Below are 26,862 nucleotides of genomic sequence, written 5' to 3' on the forward strand. Positions count from 1 at the left end.
TTGGCCAAATTTCTTATCATTTTGATGATTCCAGAACCTTGCAATACACATAAATTCTTATATGCTAGATGATCAACCTTTTCTGGTCGGTTCCACACCGTTTTTTTCACAATGCAATCGCATGACCAGAACTCAACTTTATCTTTAACTATAGTAATTGTTAAAAAGAATTTATACCCCAAAGCCTTTTTAAAGTTCCAATTTGTCATTTTGACATTACATGAAATGGCTATGTTACATGAGTGAATTTAAGTTTGTACCTTTTTACATGGACAGTTTTGAGGAAATGAGAAATAAATGAAACCAACAAAAAAGGAGAAAAGAGCATACAATAAAATTTTAAACAACAAATTTAGATGAAGTTTTATATATTGATGTGATTTTTTTCTGCTCTCCTAACTTATTTTCAGAATACTCGCTTACTGTTGGAGAAACCCACTTTCTTTACAGTTATGGATTACACAGTAGACCTTACATCAGAACGTGGTTATTCAATATCAATTCTTCACAAAGCGATACTGGTAACATTGCCTTCTTTGTGTACATTAGCGACATTTATTTAAGCTATGACAACGTACTTCGTATTGGCTCTGGATTTGTCCCCAGTGATGGTTCCGAATTTCGATTTACCAATGATGACCACCCGTCTAACAGGGCAAGAAGGCTCATTCAGTCATCAGAGATGCACGTGGATTTCACAAGCTCCTATAGTTATTCACATTTCAACCTGGCGATTACACCCCGTTCCCTTGAAGGTAATTCTTTTAACAATCTGTAACCTATAGTAGAGGTGTCATAGTCGAAAGGTTTAAGCACTTTACTTCAAATTCAAGGGTCGTGGGTTCGATCCCCGACACGGCACTATACCGGTAATGTCCTTTGGCAAGACATTAGTCTACACTTGCCAATTGCCACTTTTAGGGTCAAGAGGTCAAAGGTCACAGGGCTCATTATATATGCAAAAATAGCTTGTGATCACGTTATCACAAGAACTGATTGATGAATTACCGCCAAACTAAGGCCATGTTTGTATCTTGCAGAGCCAATGAATTGATTAGATGTTGGGGTCACAAGGTGAAAGGTCATAGGGTACATTATGTATGCTAAAATAGCTTGTGAATGCATTGTCAATACTGACGGATGGATTACTATCAAACTCGGGACATGTACAGTGTATGTATCTTGCAGAGCCAATGAACTGATAACTCCCTTCTACATTTATTGCTGGTGTTTAGGTCTCTTTGTGTGCAATGATGGATTACATGCAGTCAACCAGTCCTCCCTGTGTGATGTCAGTGTAGATTGTCCGGACTCCAGTGATGAAACCGGCTGTGGTAATTTTATGTTCATTTTATTTGAATATTGTTTTTGTTTTTTATTATCTGTGAAATATTATATATAATTCAACATACAAGTTTGTCTCTTATGGCCCAGTCACACATAGACGACGGACGGCCCGCGTATTGAAAAATCAGAAAATAAGGTCAGTGCATCGTTGTGCGCCCATGCATAGCGTGTTGCTAGCGTGCGATGATACTTTTCGTTGGGCTTTTTTGCACGCATGCAGTGCACAAAAAATGTTGCATGACATGTGACGCATTTTGACCAGTCACAATGCTTAAAATACTAGAGCTATTGTATAAAGTGCGTCATGCTCGGTGCACACTTATTCCCGACACACACAGCAAATGACGTTGAATGCATAGCGTTGGTCTAGCGCGCTTGACGAACGAGAACGTAACTTGCAAATTTTCAATGGGCGGGCTGTGCGTTCCCCATGCATCTTTGGTTGACTGCCCCATAACAAATCTTATTTATAAAAATAATCAAATACATGTAGAGATTAGGAAGAAACACATAAAGGATCCCTTTACTGTTCATATTGGAACATGATTGTTGATCGAGATGAGATGGAATTTGTACAAGTTTTCTAATAACTTTTGACTTGAAACATAAATGTCTGTAGACTGTAACAGGTAGTGACGTAGAAAGATTTGTATGTGGAATATCGGGCTTGATTCATGTAACTACCTGATATAATAAAATGTTGAAAAGGTTGAAAGGTTTAAATTACTACCCTTATTTTTATAATAACAGTGTCTCTCAGGGTGCAGAATTAAACCATTCAGCTTTCAACTCTTACCAGTACCCATTATACCCAGAGGTGCACTGTTGCACCACAGCTTATAATATTGCTCCCTTGGTTGGTCTCTTCAGGGTGTTTCTCTTTAAGTTTTAGAAGAAAGTTCACAGTACCACTACCATACTTCCGTTGTGCTTCCTTGGTATGCATCGATATATAATTACTTCATAATAACAATAAGTTACATTTATACAGCGCATTCCATGATGTGTGAGAGCATGCCCCTTTTGTCTTGATATTTCATGCCTCTTTCATCTTTTGAAGTCTAATCTTTCCACAAGAGCAAGTATAGGTAGTTTGAAAACATTTTTAGGTATCACTATGCTTGCCCTTTCTGTGATGTAAGCTCTATGGCTATATCTAATACGCAAAGGATGGTTTTCAGTGTTCAACCCCAAAATAATTGCTTGAAATATTCACATTGGAACTGTCTCTTAGGGTTGCTGATGTTCACAATGTAAATTTCATCCTTTAGTGTGACAAGTATTTTAGTCATCAAGTGGTTCTTGCCCTTCATAACCTGTTTTGGAATCTATTCCTAAATTACGTCTTTGTAATTTTTACTCAAATATTTGTCTGTCTGTATGCGGGGTGGTTGAGGGTGTATGAGTGTTTGTAAAAAAAAGCTTAAAATTGATAACATTTGTTCATTTGGGGTAAATCTTGGATCCATGTATGTTTTCTTATTTTAACTTTTCCTGGACATTAAATGAATAAATAATATATTGTTCCACACAGTACATGAGCTGGACAATGGAGAACATCTTTATCTGTACTCGCCAAATTATCCAAATAGCTACTACGGCAACACCTCCATCCTTTGGCTCTTCCAGGCGAATTCATCAGCTGGAGGCAACTTCTCTTTCGTTGTGACCATCGACGAGTTGCACCTCGACAGCTATGATACTTTGAAGATAGGACAAGGCCATGATGCCGATGGCTTCACTGTAGTCAATTTAACTGGCTTTACATCCCTGGACAACCCATATTTTACCGTTGTTGAAGGAGATGAGCTCTTTATTGAATTTGTGACTGATGACTATTACAATTTAGGAGCTTTTAGCATCGATATTGGACTCTACTTGTTAGATGGTAAAGTCATTAAACAAAATATTAAACCACATTTAATTGTATTACAAAAACAGTTGAAAGTTTTCTTTCAAAATATAATAAAGAGAGGGCTGTTTGCAGCAAAACATTATTTTTATAATCATTAATATTGTTGTTATTATAAATATCATTAGTGTTATTATTATCTTTATTATTGTATTTAATGTTAATATTATAAAAGCTGCGTTCAGTTTTTTGCGTATCAGGACAATTACCCCCTGAAAATTACCCTCCCACCCCCCCCCTCCCCCGGAAGACTGTCCCCCCCCCCCCCCCCAAGTACAATATCCCCCGGAAATTTACCCCCCAGAAATATAACCTCCTGAGGACAACCAACCCTCGAGAAATATTGCCCCCTCCCCCCCCCCCCCAGAAAATTACCCGTTTACCATTCTCCCGGTGAACAATAACCCCCCGAGGACAATTATCCTCACCCCTAAAACTAACCCCCTAGAACAATTACCTTTTCCACCTGAGGACAACCAAGGACAACCAGCCCAAGGATAATTACCCCCCCCCCCCCCCTTCCGAAAATTATCCCCTTGTTCATTAAAGGGGAAGTCCACCCTGATAATAAGTATTTTCTGGAGGTAATTGACCTTGGGGTAATTTTCCACAGGGGGTGGTTGTCCTTGGGGAGTATTTTTCCGGGGTAATTGTCCTTGGGGATTTCTTGCCCGCTGGAAATTGGCTGGGGGGGGGGGGGTGATTGCCCAGGAGGTAATTGTCCCGTCCTAAAACCTAAAACTTTTTACGATGTGCATATACTGATCCTAGCAGGTGCTTAAGGCACCTGCAAAGTGCATACCCTGGTTTTAGCCTAGCTGCATTCAAGTATTCAAGGAATAGATTCCTCCCAGATCCCATTTACTACAACCGGCTGAAGAGTGCCAAATTGTAGTTTTAGTCTTGTCAAAGGACAGATAAGTGCTGCAGCGGGAATCAAATCGAATCGTATCCACATTGACACCTCTTTCTAGAACATGTACAGAAAGGAACAGAAAATTAAATTCAAAAGCATTTTCAAAATTAAGTATTCGCTCTAAAGTAATTGATTACTCCTGAGTGGATTTTAACACTTTACTGTGAAGAACAGTAGCAAAAACATTTTTTTCTCAAATTGAACCTGTACTATTGATTGGGCCATTAGCATTTGAGTCCCATCAGTATACAAATGATGCATGCGCATGAGTTCATTATACGATCTATCCGCACTCGAGTTGAAGCTGTGTGTATCTATCGCACAAAGCCGTTAGGCTGAGTGCGATAGATACACACAGCATCACTCCCAGATCACTAATCAAATGATTGGTCATGCACGGTCACGTGTGATTCATTTACTTAGCCTATTGCACTCGTTTTAATGAAAAGGAGTGCAATATTTTCCAGTACTATTGAACTCGTTTTCCGAGCGCAGTAGTGCGCGTAGAGGTAAGAGTGCTTAATACTGCGTGAGCATGCTGAGCCTACTCTTGCGCAGCACTATGCGTAAATGAGTATAGAGGTGAGTGCGCTTGCTATATCTACTGTATAGCTATGTGTGCGCACTAAATTAAGCCTTATTAAACTTGAGATTTATTTGTCAGCCATAATTATACTCTCACGAAACAATCTTGAATGAATTCTTTTTACATCAAATAACAAGGATCTAGGAGTTTCGTTGTATAATATTTAATACCGGTACTAACATAATTTGGCAATTCTTTTATCTACATCTGCCATTTGCAGGATAGATAAAGTTGCTGGAGATTACAGTGTGTCAATCACAACAAATATTCTATTCTGTATGTTAGGCATGTCAGTGTCATTATACTATAATCAAGATATGAGTTTCAAAGATAACTTCAATAAAGAGATATCGAAATCAACAAATTATTGATTTGTGAATAGATTACTCAACATGTCCATACACACTTGTATAGAATAAGAACCACACGTGCACATGGTATTCTGTTAAGTCTGTATTTTTTTATACTCCTATCTATTGGCCATAGAATGCTGGGCAAAAAAATTGTATGTAGATTTTAAACTTTCTTGCTACACAGTTTGTTTGTGTGTGTGATTGGAACAGGCTTTTTTTTATCCCGTTGCCGACGAAGTCGGAGATATAGTAACGCCGCCATCCGTTCTTCCTTCCGTCCTTCCTTCTGTAACAAATTTGGTTTCCGATCGATAATGTTTGGTGGATTTTAATCAAATTTTGAAGGTACATGGTATCAAAGTACAGGCTAAGTTGGATTTCGGAGTATGTAGGTCAAAGGTCATAGCTCAATAATATGCGAAAAAATACAAATCTACATGGGTTCCGATCACTAACTTTAGTAATGTTTGGCAGATTTTAATAAAATTTGATATGTAGGTACATGGTATCAAAACACAGTCTAAGTTCAATTTTAGAGTATGTAGGTCAAAGGTCATAGCTCATTAAATATACAAAAAAATACAAATCTGGTTACAGATTGATAACTTTAGTAATGTTTGACAAATTTTGTAATGAAATTTGATATGAAGGTACATGGTATCAAAACACAGCCTGAGTTCGATTTCGGAGTATGTAGGTCAAAGGTCATAGCTCATTAAATATGCAAACAAATACAAATCAGGTTTCTGATCGATAACTTTAGTAATGTTTGACAGATTTTAATGAAAGGTCATAGCTCATTGAATATGAAAAAATCATCTAATTATATATATGAAAATGTGGTGTATAACTTGCTTGCCTAGTAATATAATAGTATAGTCTGACCGATGGAGGTTACCTGTTTTAAGCATTTTTTGTGTGTGTCATTTATAAAATTATCAGTATCATGGTTAAGAGTAGTGCTATGCAGGCATCATAATTATTGTTACCTTCATAATCATAGTATTAATTTATATTTTTTTGCTTTATATTTCTATAAAATTTAACAGACCTCTTTGTTTGCTCCGATGGAACTCCTTATAATTCTACTGCTCGATGCGATTCTATTGATGATTGTAATGATGGCAGTGATGAAAACAACTGCAGTAAGTATTTCATCTTTTTTTAATGATAAGTTGCATCGTTATATTTGAGGATGAAAAAGTATTCACTACAATAAAAAGTAATTTTTCAAAAGAATTTATACCCCCGAAGGCTGTAAGCTGCTTAAGGTTCCAATTTGTCCATTTTGACATTACATGAAGTGGCTATGTAACATGAGTGAATTTAAGTCTGTACTTTTTTTACATGGACATTTTTGAGGAAATGAGAAATAAATGAAACCAACAAAAAAGGAGAAAAAGAGCATATAACAACATTTTAAACAACAAATTTAGATGAAGTGTTATATAATGATGTGATTTTTTTCTTCTCTCATAACTTTTTTTCAGAATACTCGCTTACTGTTGGAGAAACCCACTTTCTTTACAGTTATGGATTACACAGTAGACCTTACATCAGAACGTGGTTATTCAATATCAATTCTTCACAAAGCGATACTGGTAACATTGCCTTCTTTGTGTACATTAGCGACATTTATTTAAGCTATGGCAACGTACTTCGTATTGGCTCTGGATTTGTCCCCAGTGATGGTTCCGAATTTCGATTTACCAATGATGACCACCCGTCTAACAGGGCAAGAAGGCTCATTCAGTCATCGGAGATGCACGTGGATTTCACAAGCTCCTATAGTTATTCACATTTCAACCTGGCGATTACACCCCGTTCCCTTGAAGGTAATTCTTTTAACAATCTGTAACCTATAGTAGAGGTGTCATAGTCGAAAGGTTTAAGCACTTTACTTGAAATTCAAGGGTCGTGGGTTCGATCCCCGACACGGCACTACCGGTAATGTCCTTTGGCAAGACATGAGTCTACACTTGCCAATTGCCACTTTTAGGGTCAAGAGGTCAAAGGTCACAGGGCTCATTATATATGCAAAAATAGCTTGTGATCACGTTATCACAAGAACTGATTGATGAATTACCGCCAAACTAAGGCCATGTTTGTATCTTGCAGAGCCAATGAATTGATTAGATGTTGGGGTCACAAGGTGAAAGGTCATAGGGTACATTATGTATGCTAAAATAGCTTGTGAATGCATTGTCAATACTGACGGATGGATTACTATCAAACTCGGGACATGTACAGTGTATGTATCTTGCAGAGCCAATGAACTGATAACTCCCTTCTACATTTATTGCTGGTGTTTAGGTCTCTTTGTGTGCAATGATGGATTACATGCAGTCAACCAGTCCTCCCTGTGTGATGTCAGTGTAGATTGTCCGGACTCCAGTGATGAAACCGGCTGTGGTAATTTTATGTTCATTTTATTTGAATATTGTTTTTGTTTTTTATTATCTGTGAAATATTATATATAATTCAACATACAAGTTTGTCTCTTATGGCCCAGTCACACATAGACGACGCACGGCCCGCGTATTGAAAAATCAGAAAATAAGGTCAGTGCATCGTTGTGCGCCCATGCATAGCGTGTTGCTAGCGTGCGATGATACTTTTCGTTGGGCTTTTTTGCACGCATGCAGTGCACAAAAAATGTTGCATGACATGGCACGCATTTTGACCAGTCACAATGCTTAAAATACTAGAGCTATTGTATAAAGTGCGTCATGCTCGGTGCACACTTATTCCCGACACACACAGCAAATGACGTTGAATGCATAGCGTTGGTCTAGCGCGCTTGACGAACGAGAACGTAACTTGCAAATTTTCAATGGGCGGGCTGTGCGTTCCCCATGCATCTTTGGTTGACTGCCCCATAACAAAGTCCGAGAGTAGGCAAATGCCTACGGTATATTTTGATCAAATGTAAGTGTTTTACTGGTCAGTGTATCTTCTGCAATAATGGAAATATAAAGATTTCTTTTTGTTGTGATTATTCATGTATTAAAGCCTCTTTCAAATCATTAAAAAACTTACAAGAAGTATCAAAATAACCTTTCAGTCCACTGCTCTTCATAGCAGCACCCAAAACAGTTGGTTTTACTCGCATTATGTAGTAAAGAATGATGATCTCTTTACCACACCACAAACTGCTTTGTGGTAGTCATTTACCTACAGAATTTTAATTGCCTTTGAAGTCACCTATTGAAATGTTACATGATGATGACATATTACATTATCCGAACTTGATTAATATAGGCGATACAATAGAGTGTTAGAATAACCGTTGAGATGACTATTTTAAAGGAAAATGAAAGAATGGTGATTTCTTAATTTGACACACAACAAACGGCTTTGTGGGAGTCAATTCTTTCTACCAGGAATCCTTGTTACCCAAGCTTGTTCAGTGTGTATATATCTTGATGAATATTACTGAAAGAACATAAATGTCAATTACTTTAAAATTGAAATGCTGTCAAATTTGTACAGGTAAGCCTCTGCAAAGTGTCGATTTCTTGGGTAGGATTCGTGACCACCATCAATTAAAGAAGCAGGACATTGTGTCTAAAATTGACCACAGAACCAAACAATGATGTCTCTTATTCTTTCAGTCCACACGCTTTATCTTGGAGACACAAGAGTTCTACTCAGTTCTGGTTACTCGTACACACGTGCCTTGTGGCTCTTCAACTCAAGCGCTCCTGCTCTTACTAACTCCATGGAAGTAGCATTCATTATCACTTTCAACTACGGATATCTTTCTTATGGTGATGTTCTACGGATTGGAGCCGGTCTGGTACCCAACAATGATGCTGAAGTCTCCAGTGGAAGCCAGCAATTTCCAAGGGGGGAGCGCATTCTAGCTGCATCAGAGATGTTCATTGAATTTACATCAAGTTCATACTACAACTACTTCCTAATGGAGATATCTTTGGGTTATCTCACAGGTAAACATGAAAAATTCTACATACAAATTTAATACTTTCTATTTACAATACCCTTTCAGTTTTATGAATTCAAATTAGCACATTGTAAAGTTAAAAGTGTAATTTTTTTTTCTTCTAAAGTTAGTTAGTGGACCTTCTGTTAAATTTTTTTTTTATAAATTTGCTTATTTTCACAAAGTACCAAGCCCACTAGTTACAGTTAATATATACCATATTAGCATTCTATTTCTCAAAAATACATGCCAAATTTTAACCTTTAGTCATTTACATGTAGCAAATGTTTATACTGTCTTTGTTACACACAAGATTCCATACAAAATTGAAGAAGTTTCAACAAAATAAAAATGAATTCATAAAAAACTAGTTGATGTATAATAATAATTGATACATTATGTATATTCGTTATGACTGGTTTCAAAAACCAATCTTGCTTACATGCAGAACATATAAATGTGGCTCACTTAAACCCAGTATTGCAAAATTAGAATAGAAGAACATAAATTGCCTCCAGAATAATTTGTTTGCTTTTACCATCATGACAAATGATATTGCAAAATGTAGCATCGCTGAGGGCACACAAGAAATAACAGTAAGAGACATTAATAAACAACTCAACCACTGGTAAACACCTTCAAGATAATTTGGGGGCCCAAGCTCTTTGAATTCTCTTCGAAAATCATTGTAATTCTTTTTTTTTTTAAAGTCTGTTGAAAAAGTACTGCAATAAGTCTGTCACATATTTTTTCATGGACAAATGAAAATGTGTTAGTTACCAGGCACCACAAAACCACCCAAGAGTCGCATGGTGTGGTTTTCAATCAGGGGTTCATAGAGGTGCAATAGGTCGGGATGGTCAAATTTGAGTGTTAAGTATGTTGTGAGTATACCTTAATAATAATGGGCATTTCTATAGCGCCATCTATCTAGAAATTTTATTCCTAGGCACATTTATTATTTCCCCGGCTTTAGCCTAGCTGCCGTATACAGCCCTCCAGCATTTCAAGGAATTAATTCCTGCCAGGTACCCATTTACATCACCTGGATTGAGTGTCGCAGATGTAGATCAATGTCTTGCCAAAGGACATTAGTGCCGCGGCGGGACTCGAACTGCTGACCTTTTAATCAACAGTCCGGCGAAGTATCCAATCGACCACGACACCTTCTACATAAATTCAAAATCTGGAAGCACCAAATAATCTAAAAGTGGTATTTTGAGCAATTTTGTGTAGACTTGTCGATGTTTGTCTGATCTTTTTTGTTGTTGTAGTAATTGTTTTCATATGACCATGGCTACTGGTATTATTTTGATTTCCTATAACTTTAAAATGCTTTTGCATAGATACTTGGTCAAAATAAATAACAGCGTGTACTTAATTGGTATGCTTTGTTTTTAAGACAATTTGATGATAGAGAGTTATAATCCTCCATTTGCCACCTTGCACATTTCTTTGTGGGTCAGCATGCTTGAATATACTACAGATTTTAGTTTTCTCAAGTAACAATTTATACTAGAAGGAGACCTCATTTTCTTCACTGGGTTAGGAACATCATATTGGGATGATTTATATGTCATTTTAAGCTGAGAATCTCCTGTTTTAGGATCTGGTCGCTTTTTGATATGTTTTTGTTGCCTGGTCACATTTGGACTTTTAAGGCATACTATCTTAATCTATACTTTTTTCTTTTATTGTAAAATACAGATCCTTTCCAATGCAAGACAGGTCCATGGGCAGTCAATGGATCCGCTATATGTGATGTGATACTAGACTGCAGAGACGGTAGTGATGAGGCATCATGCAGTGAGTAAAAAGAGATGATTTATGTAATGTTATCAGAAATCTTATTTATAAAAATAATCAAATACATGTAGAGATTAGGAAGAAACACATAAAGGATCCCTTTACTGTTCATATTGGAACATGATTGTTGATCGAGATGAGATGGAATTTGTACAAGTTTTCTTAATGTTTTTTTGCATTTAATAACTTTTGACTTGAAACATAAATGTCTGTAGACTGTAACAGGAAGTGAGGTAGAAAGATTTGTATGTGGAATATCGGGCTTGATTCATGTAACTACCTGATATAATAAAATGTTGAAAAGGTTGAAAGGTTTAAATTACTACCCTTATTTTTATAATAACAGTGTCTCTCAGGGTGCAGAATTGAACCATTCAGCTTTCAACTCTTACCAGTACCCATTATACCCAGAGGTGCACTGTTGCACCACAGCTTATAATATTGCTCCCTTGGTTGGTCTCTTTAGGGTGTTTCTCTTTAAGTTTTAGAAGAAAGTTCACAGTACCACTACCATACTTCCGTTGTGCTTCCTTGGTATGCATCGATATATAATTACTTCATAATAACAATAAGTTACATTTATACAGCGCATTCCATGATGTGTGAGAGCATGCCCCTTTTGTCTTGATATTTCATGCCTCTTTCATCTTTTGAAGTCTAATCTTTCCACAAGAGCAAGTATAGGTAGTTTGAAAACATTTTTAGGTATCACTATGCTTGCCCTTTCTGTGATGTAAGCTCTATGGCTATATCTAATACGCAAAGGATGGTTTTCAGTGTTCAACCCCAAAATAATTGCTTGAAATATTCACATTGGAACTGTCTCTTAGGGTTGCTGATGTTCACAATGTAAATTTCATCCTTTAGTGTGACAAGTATTTTAGTCATCAAGTGGTTCTTGCCCTTCATAACCTGTTTTGGAATCTATTCCTAAATTACGTCTTTGTAATTTTTACTCAAATATTTGTCTGTCTGTATGCGGGGTGGTTGAGGGTGTATGAGTGTTTGTAAAAAAAAGCTTAAAATTGATAACATTTGTTCATTTGGGGTAAATCTTGGATCCATGTATGTTTTCTTATTTTAACTTTTCCTGGACATTAAATGAATAAATAAATATATTGTTCCACACAGTACATGAGCTGGACAATGGAGAACATCTTTATCTGTACTCGCCAAATTATCCAAATAGCTACTACGGCAACACCTCCATCCTTTGGCTCTTCCAGGCGAATTCATCAGCTGGAGGCAACTTCTCTTTCGTTGTGACCATCGACGAGTTGCACCTCGACAGCTATGATACTTTGAAGATAGGACAAGGCCATGATGCCGATGGCTTCACTGTAGTCAATTTAACTGGCTTTACATCCCTGGACAACCCATATTTTACCGTTGTTGAAGGAGATGAGCTCTTTATTGAATTTGTGACTGATGACTATTACAATTTAGGAGCTTTTAGCATCGATATTGGACTCTACTTGTTAGATGGTAAAGTCATTAAACAAAATATTAAACCACATTTAATTGTATTACAAAAACAGTTGAAAGTTTTCTTTCAAAATATAATAAAGAGAGGGCTGTTTGCAGCAAAACATTATTTTTATAATATTGTTGTTATTATAAATATCATTAGTGTTATTATTATCTTTATTATTGTATTTAATGTTAATATTATAAAAGCTGCGTTCAGTTTTTTGCGTATCGGGACAATTACCCTCCCACCCCCCCCCCCCCCTCCCCCGGAAGACTGTCCCCCCCCCCCCCAAGTACAATATCCCCCGGAAATTTACCCCCCAGAAATATAACCTCCTGAGGACAACCAACCCTCGAGAAATATTGCCCCCTCCCCCCCCCCCCCCCAGAAAATTAACCGTTTACCATTCTCCCGATGGACAATTACCCCCCGAGGACAATTATCCTCACCCCTAAAACTAACCCCCTAGAACAATTACCTTTTCCACCTGAGGACAACCAAGGACAACCAGCCCAAGGATAATTACCCCCCCCCCCCCTTCCGAAAATTACCCCCTTGTTCATTAAAGGGGAAGTCCACCCTGATAATAAGTATTTTCTGGAGGTAATTGTCCTTGGGGTAATTTTCCACAGGGGGTGGTTGTCCTGGGAGTATTTTTCCGGGGTAATTGTCCTTGGGGATTTCTTGCCCGCTGGAAATTGGCTGGGGGGGGGGGGTGATTGCCCAGGAGGTAATTGTCCCGTCCTAAAACCTAAAACTTTTTACGATGTGCATATACTGATCCTAGCAGGTGCTTAAGGCACCTGCAAAGTGCATACCCTGGTTTTAGCCTAGCTGCATTCAAGTATTCAAGGAATAGATTCCTCCCAGATCCCATTTACTACAACCGGCTGAAGAGTGCCAAATGTAGATTAAGTCTTGTCAAAGGACAGATAAGTGCTGCAGCGGGAATCAAATCGAATCGTATCCACATTGACACCTCTTTCTAGAACATGTACAGAAAGGAACAGAAAATTAAATTCAAAAGCATTTTCAAAATTAAGTATTCGCTCTAAAGTAATTGATTACTCCTGAGTGGATTTTAACACTTTACTGTGAAGAACAGTAGCAAAAACATTTTTTTCTCAAATTGAACCTGTACTATTGATTGGGCCATTAGCATTTGAGTCCCATCAGTATACAAATGATGCATGCGCATGAGTTCATTATACGATCTATCCGCACTCGAGTTGAAGCTGTGTGTATCTATCGCACAAAGCCGTTAGGCTGAGTGCGATAGATACACACAGCATCACTCCCAGATCACTAATCAAATGATTGGTTATGCACGGTCACGTGTGATTCATTTACTTAGCCTATTGCACTCGTTTTAATGAAAAGGAGTGCAATATTTTCCAGTACTATTGAACTCGTTTTCCTAGCGCAGTAGTGCGCGTAGAGGTAAGAGCACTTAATACTGCGTGAGCATGAGCCTATTCTTGCGCAGCACTATGCGTAAATGAGTATAGAGGTGAGTGCGCTTGCTATATCTACTGTATAGCTATGTGTGCGCACTAAATTAAGCCTTATTAAACTTGAGATTTATTTGTCAGCCATAATTATACTGTCACGAAAAAATCTTGAATGAATTCTTTTTACATCAAATAACAAGGATCTAGGAGTTTCGTTGCATAATATTAAATACCGGTACTAACATAATTTGGCAATTCTTTTATCTACATCTGCCATTTGCAGGATAGATAAAGTTGCTGGAGATTACAGTGTGTCAATCACAACAAATATTCTATTCTGTATGTTAGGCATGTCAGTGTCATTATACTATAATCAAGATATGAGTTTCAAAGATAACTTCAATAAAGAGATATCGAAATCAACAAATTATTGATTTGTGAATAGATTACTCAACATGTCCATACACACTTGTATAGAATAAGAACCACACGTGCACATGGTATTCTGTTAAGTCTGTATTTTTTTTATACTCCTATCCATTGGCCCATAGAATGCTGGGCAAAAAAATTGTATGTAGATTTTAAACTTTCTTGCTACACAGTTTGTTTGTGTGTGTGATTGGAACAGGCTTTTTTTTATCCCGTTGCCGACGAAGTCGGTGGAGATATAGTAACGCCGCCATCCGTTCTTCCTTCCGTCCTTCCTTCTGTAACAAATTTGGTTTCCGATCGATAATGTTTGATGGATTTTAATCAAATTTTGAAGGTACATGGTATCAAAGTACAGGCTAAGTTGGATTTCGGAGTATGTAGGTCAAAGGTCATAGCTCAATAATATGCGAAAAAATACAAATCTACATGGGTTCCGATCACTAACTTTAGTAATGTTTGGCAGATTTTAATAAAATTTGATATGTAGGTACATGGTATCAAAACACAGTCTAAGTTCGATTTTGGAGTATGTAGGTCAAAGGTCATAGCTCATTAAATATACAAAAAAATACAAATCTGGTTACAGATTGATAACTTTAGTAATGTTTGACAAATTTTGTAATGAAATTTGATATGAAGGTACATGGTATCAAAACACAGCCTGAGTTCGATTTCGGAGTATGTAGGTCAAAGGTCATAGCTCATTAAATATGCAAACAAATACAAATCAGGTTTCTGATCGATAACTTTAGTAATGTTTGACAGATTTTAATGAAAGGTCATAGCTCATTGAATATGAAAAAATCATCTAATTATATATATGAAAATGTGGTGTATAACTTGCTTGCCTAGTAATATAATAGTATAGTCTGACCGATGGAGGTTACCTGTTTTAAGCATTTTTTGTGTGTGTCATTTATAAAATTATCAGTATCATGGTTAAGAGTAGTGCTATGCAGGCATCATAATTATTGTAACCTTCATAATCATAGTATTAATTTATATTTTTTTGCTTTATATTTCTATAAAATTTAACAGACCTCTTTGTTTGCTCCGATGGAACTCCTTATAATTCTACTGCTCGATGCGATTCTATTGATGATTGTAATGATGGCAGTGATGAAAACAACTGCAGTAAGTATTTCATCTTTTTTTAATGATAAGTTGCATCTTTACATTTGAGGATGAAAAAGTATTCACTACAATAAAAAGTAATTTTTCAAAAGAATTTATACCCCCAAAGCCTGTAAGCTTTTTAAGGTTCCAATTTGTCCTTTTTGACATTACATGAAGTGGCTATGTAACATGAGTGAATTTAAGTCTGTACTTTTTTTACATGGACATTTTTGAGGAAATGAGAAATAAATGAAACCAACAAAAAAAGGAGAAAAAGAGCATATAATCAAATTTTAAACAACAAATTTAGATGAAGTGTTATATATTGATGTGATTTTTTTCTTCTCTCATAACTTATTTTCAGAATACTCGCTTACTGTTGGAGAAACCCACTTTCTTTACAATTATGAATCGTACAGTAGACCTTACATCAGGACATGGTTATTCAATATCAATTCTTCACAAAGCGATGCCGGTAACATCGCCTTCTTTGTGTACATTAGCGACATTTATGTAAGTTATGGCAACGTACTTCGTATTGGCTCTGGATTTGTCCCCAGTAATGATTCAGAATTTCTATTTGCCAATGATGACCACCTGTCTAACGGGGCAAGGAGGCTCATTCAGTCATCCGAGATGCACGTGGAACTCACAAGCTCCTATAGTTCTTCACGTTTCCACCTGGAGATTACACCCCGTTCCCTTGAAGGTAATTCTTTTAACAATCTGTAACCTATAGTAGAGGTGTCGTAGTCGAAAGGTTTAAGCACTTTACTTGAAATTCAAGGGTCGTGGGCTTGAACCCAGACACGGTACTAATGTCCTTTGGCAAGGCATTAGTCTACATTTGCCATTCCATACCCAGGAGAGAAATTGGGATCTAGTAGAATGAACAAATCATTTGTCTTAGTAATTGCCAAATGCCCTCGTGACCATTATGGTAGGAAAACTCCCCAGAAAGTGGGAATGGTGCAAATTGTGAATGAATCCATATGGTCCACTGTTGCATGTGTCTTTCTTATATGCTTAGGGGCTTGGGTTTCCTATTCCAATTCAGATTAGTTTTATTGATCCATAAGTAAAATAAATACAGACAATTAACCTTCACTGGCATAACAAGTAATGTACATTATGAACACCACCAATAAAACAATTGAAATGTTTACTTATTATATTACTTAAATACAGAGAGTAAAATAAGATGGAGAGGAAAGTAGAGAAAGAGAGGGACTGAGAAAAAAAAGAGGAATCACATTTCACTTGAAAGAAGGTGTAAATACCAAAAGACGAATGGAAGAAATAGAAAAGGAATGGACAATAGAAAACGGGAAGGAAGAAGAGAGGGGTGAAGATGAGAAGAGCGAGGAGATAAACAGAGAGAGAGAGAGGGTAGGGCAGAATGGGAGAGGGAGAAATATTAACATGAATAGAAAATGATTACTTTGCGAAATGAAAATGACCTTTCCAGCTACATTACAAAAAGGGTTTATCAATTTATAATACGTTGTCTTATGTTATATTATGTTATATTATGTTTTACGAGTATTCCTATGAGTATTCCTTTCCAAGTCTTTTTTTCTCACTATTCCAGTTACTTGTTTTCATAAGTAGTAGTAGTCGGTGGGAAAAATACATGCACTTTCCTGCTCACATGAGGACGTTTAGGATTATGTGTTGTATAGGTGCAAATTATATCACATTGATATAAAAGAATTTTATTGTGTTTCGAGAGCTATATCGATCACTGCTCCCATGTAAAAAAAAAATTTGCTAGAAGAAATAATAGTTGTATCATCACCTTCATCATTTTTCAATGTTGTAGGGTGCTTAATAGGAAAGATACAAGTTGTGGTGTCCCACAAGGTTCTATTTTGGGCCCGCTTCTTTTTCTTATTTATATCAACAATTTCTGTAGTTCTTTTGAGGTTTCATCTTTTATTCTTTTTGCAGACGACTCAAATCTTTTCTTTTCCCATAAGGACCCACATTTTTTGCTTGCCCCATCAACCAGGAATTAAAACGTGTTTCAGAATGGATCAAAGCCAATAAATTATCTCTCAATCTGCAAAAGACGAACTACATGCTCTTTAGTTAAACATAATAAATGAACTTCCAGGCAATGTTGTTTTTGATTGTACTATTACTCAAAGAGTTTTAAATACTAAATTTCTGAGACTAACTATAGATGAAAAGCTTTCCCGGAAGGAACACGTAGATAATATTTGTAAAGTTATTTCAAGAAATATTGGCATTATAAACAAGGTCAAATTTTACTTTTCAACTCGTATATTATTAAACCTGTATTCAATGTTGATCCTCCCACACTTAAACTACGGAATTATAGCGTGGGGCAATTGTGCTGACTATCATTTTTAATAAATAGAAATTTAATTACTTCAAAAAAAGCGCTGCGTGTTATATGGCATTCTAATTTTTGAGCGCACAAAGATGAACTCTTTCACACACATAGTATTCTAAAGATAACAGATTTATAGAGTTATAATCTGGGAATATTTATGTATAATTTAAATAGAAATGAACTGCTAAATGTTTTTTATTCAATGTTTACAAAGAATGTCAGTATTCATCATTATCCTACTCGGTCTGCCAGGCTTTTTCATCTACCTAAAACAAGAACTTCGCTCTCAAATAAATCATTAGTTCAGGTTCAGGCTCAAAAATTTGAAACTCTCTTTCAGATACAGTTAGAGATAAACCTACATATTATAGTTTTAGTAGAGGGTTTAAAAAGGATTTAATACAAAAATACATGTCTCCTACGGAGTAAACTTCTAGGATTTGGGTATACCTCTCACATCTCCCCTGCTTCACACACACGCTCTCTCCCTCTCTCTTCTAATTTTCTGTAGTGTGCAGTTTTGTTTTGTCCTGTTTTGTTCTGTCATGTCTTGTTTATCTTGTCCTATTATTAATTATTTTGTCATGTCCTGTATTATCTTATGCCAGTTTCCTGTCTTGTGTCCCGTTTTGTAATTCTGTTCTTTTGTATATTTCAATTGTTTGGACACTTTAAAAGGGTTTATGAAAATATGTTATTATATTATATCTATTTTACTGTGATTATTAAGACACTTTGAAGTGATTTATGAAAATAATGTATTGAAGTATTATATTATTCTTGGGAACCTACAAAAACAAGCTATGCTTTCTAGTAGGTTCCTGTTTCATTTCATAAGTTTGTACTTAATTTGTCAACAATGCATCTTTATTGTGCAACCAATTGATATGAAATGGAATGAATTCAAATCAATAATAAACTATCTTTACTTTTTTCCTCATTTTTGGTCATCTTTGTTTTCAAATATCATCCTCATAACTCCCTTCCACATTTATTGCTGGTGTCAAGGTCTCTTTGTGTGCAATGATGGATTAGATGCAGTCGACCAGTCCTCTCATTGTGATCTCAGTGTAGATTGTCTGGACTCCAGTGATGAAACCGGCTGTGGTCATTTCATGTTCATTTCACTTGAATTTTTGTTTATAGTCTCCGAAATGTTAGTTGTCAAGGTTATAATTCAACATACAGGTTTGTTTCTTACAAAGTCCGAATGTAGGCAAATTCCTATATTTTAATCAAAGATAAAATTATTTACTGGTCAGGGTATCTTCTGCAATGATAAAAATAAAAATATTTCTTTTTGTAATTATTCATGTAAGCCTCATTCAAATCACTTCAAACTTTACAAGAAGTATAAAAATAACCATTTAGTACATTGCTATTCATAGCAGCACCCAAAACAATTTGGTTTGACTTGCATATATGTAGTATTAAAAGAATGATGATCTGTTAGAATAACAGTTGAGATGACATTTGAAAGACAATGAAAGAAAGTGATTTCTTAATTTTACACACAACAAACGGCTTTGTGGGAGTCCATTCCTTCTACCAGGAATCCTTGTCACCCAAGCTTGTTCAGTGTGTATATATCTTGATGAGTATTACTGAAAGAACATAAATGTCAATTTGAAATTAAAATGCTGTCAAATTTGTACAGGTAAGCCTCTGCAAAGTGTTGATTTCTTGGGTAGGATTCGTGACCACCATCAATTGAAGAAGCAGGACATTGTGTCTAAAATTGACCACATAATCAAACAATGATGTCTCTTATTCTTTCAGTCCACACGCTTTATCTTGGAGACGCAAGAGTACTACTCAGTCCTGGTTACTCGTACACACATGCCTTGTGGCTCTTCAACTCAAGCGCTCCTGCTCTTACTAACTCCATGGAAGTAGCATTCATTATCACTCTCAACTATGGATATGTTTCTTATGGTAATGTCCTACGGATTGGAGCCGGTCTGGTACCCAACAATGATGCTGAGGTCTTCAGTGGAAGCCAGCAATTTCCAAGGGGGGAGCGCATTCTAGCTGCATCAGAGATGTTCATTGAATTTACATCAAGTTCATACTACAACTACTACTCCTTCCAAATGGAGATATCTTTGGGTTATCTCACAGGTAAACATGAAAAATTCTATATACAAATTTAATACTTTTTATTTACAATGCCCTTTCAGTTTTATGAATTCAAATTAGCACATTGTAAAGTTAAAAGTGTAATTTTTTTTCTTCTAAAATTAGTTAGTTGACCTTCTGTTAAATCTTTTTTTTTATAAATTTGCTTATTTTCACAAAGTAACAAGCCCGCTAGTTACAGTTAATATATACCATATTAGCATTCTATTTCTCAAAAATACATGCCAAATTTTAACCTTTAGTCATTTACATGTTGCAAATGTTTATACTGTCTTTGTTACACACAAGATTCCATACAAAATTGAAGAAGTTTCAACAAAATAAAAATGAATTCATAAAAAACTAGTTGATGTATAATTATAATTGATACATTATGTATATTCGTTATGACTGATTTCAAAAACCAATCTTGCTTACATGCAGAACATATAAATGCGGCTCACTTTAACCCAGTATTGCAAAATTAGAATAGAGGAACATAAATTGCCTCCAGAATAATTTGTTTGCTTTTACCATCATGACAAATGTTATTGCAAATGTAGCATCGCTGAGGGCACACAAGAAATAACAGTAAAGGGACATTAATAAACAACTCAACCATTGGTAAACACCTTCAAGATAATTTGGGGGCCCCAGCTCTTTGAATTCTCTTCGAAATTCATTGTAATTCTTTTTTTTTAAGTCTGTTGAAAACGTACTGCAATAAGTCTGTCACATATTTTTTCATGGACAAATGAAAATGTGTTAGTTACCATGCACCACAAAACCAACCAATAGTTGCATGGTGTGATTTTCAATTAGAGGTTCATAGAGGTGCAATAGGTCGGAATGGTCAAATTTGGTATGTTGTGAGTATACCTTAATAATAATAATAATAATATGCAATTCTATAGCACCGTCTATCTAGAAATTCTATTCCGAGGTGCATTTATTATTACCCCGGCTTGCGCCTAGCTGCGGTATACAGGATTTCTTTGGGGAGGGAGCCCAACTTTTTTTTTTTTGCTCCCGAAAATTTGAAAATCGCGCCAGCCGAAAAGTCGCTCAGTGGGGGGGGGGGTAATGAGCACATTTTTTTTTTGTCCTTGAAATTTTAAAATTTTCACTCCCCCCCCCCCCCCCCCCCTTGAACGCCGGGGGGGGGGGGGCCCAAAAAAAAATGTATAAATTGTTTTTTACATGATTTTTTTCTCAAGGGAGGGGGCCCGGGCCCCAGCCACCCCCCCCCCCCCTGGATCCGCCACTGGCCGTATACAACGCTCCAGCATTTCAAGGAATGAATTCCTGCCAGGTAGCCATTTACATCACCTGGGTTGAGTGTGGCAAATGTAGATCAATGTCTTGCCAAAGGACATTAGTGCCGCAGCGGGACTCAAACCTCTGACCTTGTGATCGACAGTCCGGCGACTTATCTACTCGACCACGATACCTTCTACATTAATTCAAAATCTGGAAGCACCATATAATTTAAAAGTGGTATTTCGAGCAGTTTTTTGTAGACTTGTCGATGTTTGTCTGATCTTTTTTGTTGTTGTAGTAATTGTTTTCATATGACCATGGCTACTGGTATTATTTTGATTTCCTTTACCTTTAAAATGCTCTTGCATTGATACTTGGTCAAAATAAAGAACAGCATGTAATTGGTATGCTTTGTTTTAGGACAATTTGATGATTGAGAGTTATAATCCTCCTTTTGCCACCTTGCACATTTCTTTGTGGGTCAGCATGCTTGAATATACTAAAGATTTTAGTTTTCTCAAGTTACAATTTATACTAGAATGGAGACCTCATTGTTTTCACTGGGTTAGAAACATCATATTGGGATGATTTATATATCATTTTAAGCTGAGAATCTCCTGTTTTAGGATCTGGTCGCTTTTTGATATGTTTTTGTTACCTGGTCACATTTGGACTTTTAAGGCATACTATCTTAATCTATACGTTTTTCTTCTTTTATTGTAAATTACAGATTCTTTCCAATGCAAGACAGGTCCATGGGCAGTCAATGGATCCGCTATATGTGATGTGATACTAGACTGCAGAGACGGTAGTGATGAGGCATCATGCAGTGAGTAAAAAGAGATGATTTATGTGATGTTATCAGAAATCTTATTTATAAAAATAATCAAATACATGTAGAGATTAGGAAGAAACACATAAAGGATCCCTTTACTGTTCATATCGGAACATGATTGTTGATCGAGATGAGATGGAATTTGTACAAGTTTTCTTAATGTTTTTTTTGCTTTTAATAACTTTTGACTTGAAACATAAATGTCTGTAGACTGTAACAGGACGTTACGTAGAAAGATATGTATGTGGAATATCGGGCTTGATTCATGTAACTACCTGATATAATAAAATGTTGAAAAGGTTGAAAGGTTTAAATTACTACCCTTGTTTTTATAATAACAGTGTCTCTCAGGGTGCAGAATTGAACCATTCAGCTTTCAACTCTTACTGGTACCCATTATACCCAGAGGTGCACTGTTGCACCCCAGGGTGTTTCTCTTTAAGTTTTAGAAGAAAGTTCACAGTACCACTACCATACTTCCGTTGTGCTTCCTTGGTATGCATCGATATATAATTACTTCATAATAACAATAAGTTACATTTATACAGCGCATTCCATGATGTGTTAGAGCATGCCCCTTTTGTCTTGATATTTCATGCCTCATTCATCTTTTAAAGTCTAATCTTTCCACAAGAGCAAGTATAGGTAGTTTGAAAACATTTTTAGGTATCACTATGCTTGCCCTTTCTGTGATGTAAGCTCTATGGCTATATCTAATACGCAAAGTATGGTTTTCAGTGTTCAACCCCAAAATAATTGCTTGAAATATTCACATTGGAACTGTCTCTTAGGGTTGCTGATGTTCACAATGTAAATTTCATCCTTTAGTGTGACAAGTATTTTATTCATCAAGTGGTTCTTGCCCTTCATAACCCGTTTTGGAATCTATTCCTAAATTACGTCCTTGTAATTTTTACTCAAATATTTGTCTGTCTGTATGCGGGGTGGTTGAGGGTGTATGAGTGTTTGTAAAAAAAGCTTAAAATTGATAACATTTGTTCATTTGGGGTAAATCTTGGATCCATGTATGTTTTCTTTTTTTAACTTTTCCTGGACATTAAATGAATAAATAAATATATTGTTCCACACAGTACATGAGCTGGACAATGGAGAACATCTTTATCTGTACTCGCCAAATTATCCAAATAGCTACTACGGCAACACCTCCATCCTTTGGCTCTTCCAGGCGAATTCATCAGCTGGAGGCAACTTCTCTTTCGTTGTGACCATCGACGAGTTGCACCTCGACAGCTATGATACTTTGAAGATAGGACAAGGCCATGATGCCGATGGCTTCACTGTAGTCAATTTCACTGGCTTTACATCCCTGGACAACCCATATTTTACCGTCGTTGAAGGAGATGAGCTCTTTATTGAATTTGTGACCGATGACTATTACGATTCAGGAGCTTTTAGCATCGATATTGGACTCTACTTGCGAGATGGTACAGTTATTACACAAAATAACACTTTTAATTCTATTTAAACAAACTTTCATATTCCATCTAAGCCAAATTGAGAAAAGATTCTAAGATACAAATAAATGTGCATTGTTTTCTTTCAAGATATTAGGAAGAGGGCTGGTTGCAGCAAGACTGCTGTGCACAATACTAATTCAGCTTCAAAATTTCAAGATCATAGCTAATTTCTTGACCACAAAAGGTGCAATTGTTCAACAAAATGTGCCCTACCCCCTTTGGAGATAACCATGTAATTCACACCAATGTTTTGAAAGAGCCATCTTTTTGGGGGGGAAATTTTATGGCAGCTCTGACAAATTGTAGTGTAAGCACCATATTTTGCCATTATAGCTATGAATAATCAAGTTCATATGATGGAATGGTTTAAGTTGTGTTTTTCTTCAGGTTGATGCATTTGCATGCATTTACCGGTAGTAAACTTTGAAAAATACTGCCTGTTACGTTACGGCTGGATTATAAGTACCAGTATGTTAATAATTTAAATCAAATATATATTGGAAATGCATATATATCTACTCGTAGATTGCTGACTGCTGACTTGACTCATTCATATTCTACTAATTCAATTAAACCCGACCTTACGTCTAAAATCATGTTTAACAAAAGGAAAACTTTGAAAGCACTCTAAATTTCTTTGTTAAAGGGCGAGTACACTCCAAAAATAACTTTCTTTCAATAGAAGCAGAAAAATCATACAAACCAATAAAAAATTGAGCAAAATCGGATAACTAATAAGAAAGTTATGAATATTTAATGACGTGAAAAACTTTGAAAATCACAAGACAAATTGGCAACTCACTCATGAGTCTGTGACATCATTGCCTCACTATTCACTCATTGTTTTCTTTATAATGATAATATAAACTTCCAATTTCCCCCCTAAACTTATTTCCTCACACCAGTGTCCAAGTTATAATGATAATAATAAGTTTTTGTGTTGATGAACCAAAATAGAGTGATCAGGAAAAATTTAAATTTTGATAAACTATTTATATAAAAATTCAATGATTATGAATATACAATATTCAGAAATTAGTATCAATTTTACAAAGTTCATAAAAGATTTTGTCAAATGTCATGTACGAAATCTGATACAAATCATATTACCTGGTCAAAGCCATGGGAAAATCAAGTTTTGGGGGATAAAAAGGGAAATTAATGGGATAAAAATATATAAAGCAATTGATAAATCGTGAGGCAATGAGGTCACAAACTGATAACCAAATTGGCAATATGTGTAGTGATTTTCTAAGTTCCATAGTTTTTCACACTTTAAAAGAAATTCATAACTTTCTTCTTGATTGCTTTGGTTGCTGGTGGCTCGTCTCTATAATTTATGACCCCCTCCCTCTCTTGAAATCATATTTTGTTCTTAGTTCAAATATATGTTGAAGTCGCATGATCTGTTGAAATCAAAGTTTTAAATGTTCGAGTATATCGATCCTGCCTAATCTTTGGTTTAAATCAACTTGTCACATTATAAAGTGAGAGATATAGTGAGAGATATATTTCCTCCTGTTCGTGGGATTGTGTTGATCACCTTTTGGTGTTGTATATGATCAACTGGAGCGTGCCATTCATATTAACTCACTTTGTTCTTCTATCTTGTCCTTTGTAGGGAAATTTATATGCAATGCTGGCAGTGGCAAAGGTCTCGTTAGCATTAACAAAGTATGTGATGGGAAGGTTGATTGTATTGATGGTACAGACGAGACAAATTGTTGTAAGTATTTTATTGTACACGATTCGAAATCTGTTTTAGAAGGAGTTACATTAGAGATAACTCTGTTTGGCTTAGATAAACAACGCTCAAAACAGTGGAATCCTCCCTCAAAAGGGTCATACAACCACTACTTTGGAGTCGATTCAAGTGCAAAGTATTTTAAAGTGATCTGATACACTCCTTTGATAGTGGATTTCCTCTCCTCTGCATTAAAAAAAATATAGAGCAGAAAATGGTACTTCTCATCATTTCATTTACGTTTTACATATATCTTCTGCTTCAGTTCATATTTTGACACAATTCGTGTTACCATTTTTTTAAAAACGCATTCAATATTAAACCTAATTTTAATAGCACATGTTTATTCTAACAGTGATAAAATAGATTGTCCCGAGAACTTTCGCTCGAGTTTGATCCCCTTTGTTTTTAAGCCTTCATAAAATGATGATTCAGGACATACAAAATGTGTAACTGAGAATAGGAGAATAACAATGCAGTGGATAAATAGGCAAGATATTCTTCACTTTATCTTTCTTGACATTTTCATTAGCTGTCATCCTGGCAACAGACGAAACGGTTTTCCTTGCCTCCTACACTTATCCTTCTAACGTGAACTATGGAAATGACTACATCTATTCAAGCTGGATCGTTTCATCAGCAGACAGTGCAAATGCTCTGATAGTCCAAGTTGAATATATTAAACTCTATTTTGGTGACTCACTTATCATACGTAACATTGGTGCAACTACAAGCCGGAGAGAGACCACGTGGTCATTTGCAGATGATACAACCTTTACTTGGAGCGATATTGCAGATAAAGTATTCCCAGAGGGAGAACTGTCGGTGGAATTCAAGAGCCTGTATGGCGGAGGTTTTGGTCTCGAAATACTTGCACTCCCGCTGGAAGGTATTTATCCCTTTTCTACACGGTGTCTAATTTTGTTTTTAACTGCACCTGATCTATAGACCTAAAGACAAGCACTTTTTGGGTGCAGCTCATAAAATCACTTGCGGACAAAACTGTTCGGGAAATGCTTTTTTTAGAAAAAGATTGGAAGGGCTTCCTTTGCTTTATGCATGTACTTGAAAGCACCTAATGAGTAGTTGGTCCATGATAGTGCAAATGCTTAATATTTTGGCATAGCCACAGTAAGGTTAAATGCTTTAAATTAACTGTTGAGTTATAGTCATTGAGGTTGAACACTGAAATTCTCAACGAGCTGGGACCACGGGGAACAAATTTAATTGTTATTTTCTCATCGGTTATTGGTCTTCTTATTTCAGTTATTTTGTAACATCAACTGGTGATTTAATGGCATCCCTTCTCCTAATTTCCAATCTGCTTTGTCCTTGTTAGGTGGTCTGTCAATGACAGATCACCTATTGTTTTCGTCAGAATTTTCTTTCTTCATTATTATTATTTGTTTTTATTTCCTACACTTTTTTGTGCCTAGGATAACTCAAGTTCTGTTGGGTCAATTTCATTCAATTTTATCTCATTAATAGGTCATTGTCATGAGACGTGACAGTAACCTTTTCAAGGTCATCAGGTCATCGTGACGTCATCCAGGCGCCATTTTGTGAAATCACGTTATCCATCATATCTTCATGATGCATAAGCAAAGGTCATTCATATTCATATCACATATATTTCAGGTCAAGGGTCAACAAGTCATGTCATCAAAGGTCACATAAAGGTCATGACGCGCACGTACGCGCGCGTCAAAATTTTAAAATGCTCAAAATCACTTAA

The 26,862-nt window shown here is 36.1% G+C and overlaps 1 protein-coding gene across 2 annotated transcripts in view; it reads left to right on the forward strand.

Moving 5' to 3' along the window:
* The first annotated feature begins 301 nt into the window (after positions 1 to 301).
* The window catches only part of LOC100889984, a 56,073-nt gene continuing 29,512 nt past the window's right edge, over positions 302 to 26,862 (forward strand). The window contains exons 1-16 of one of the 2 annotated variants that reach the window (XM_030984632.1): positions 302 to 755; positions 1,236 to 1,334; positions 2,882 to 3,235; positions 6,164 to 6,259; positions 6,605 to 6,949; positions 7,428 to 7,526; positions 8,729 to 9,064; positions 10,765 to 10,863; positions 11,995 to 12,348; positions 15,256 to 15,351; positions 15,698 to 16,042; positions 19,472 to 19,813; positions 21,801 to 21,899; positions 22,997 to 23,350; positions 25,005 to 25,109; positions 25,660 to 26,016. In XM_030984632.1, the coding sequence (XP_030840492.1) occupies positions 683 to 755; positions 1,236 to 1,334; positions 2,882 to 3,235; positions 6,164 to 6,259; positions 6,605 to 6,949; positions 7,428 to 7,526; positions 8,729 to 9,064; positions 10,765 to 10,863; positions 11,995 to 12,348; positions 15,256 to 15,351; positions 15,698 to 16,042; positions 19,472 to 19,813; positions 21,801 to 21,899; positions 22,997 to 23,350; positions 25,005 to 25,109; positions 25,660 to 26,016 (3,553 nt within the window). In that variant the 5' untranslated portion in view covers positions 302 to 682. The remainder of the gene's footprint in view (positions 756 to 1,235; positions 1,335 to 2,881; positions 3,236 to 6,163; positions 6,260 to 6,604; positions 6,950 to 7,427; positions 7,527 to 8,728; positions 9,065 to 10,764; positions 10,864 to 11,994; positions 12,349 to 15,255; positions 15,352 to 15,697; positions 16,043 to 19,471; positions 19,814 to 21,800; positions 21,900 to 22,996; positions 23,351 to 25,004; positions 25,110 to 25,659; positions 26,017 to 26,862) is intronic. The other variant, XM_030984633.1, reaches the window with a different exon arrangement.

The sequence above is a fragment of the Strongylocentrotus purpuratus genome, unplaced genomic scaffold (genome assembly GCF_000002235.5).
Source record: "Strongylocentrotus purpuratus isolate Spur 01 unplaced genomic scaffold, Spur_5.0 spur5_scaffold_14, whole genome shotgun sequence".
Taxonomy (NCBI): domain Eukaryota; kingdom Metazoa; phylum Echinodermata; class Echinoidea; order Camarodonta; family Strongylocentrotidae; genus Strongylocentrotus; species Strongylocentrotus purpuratus.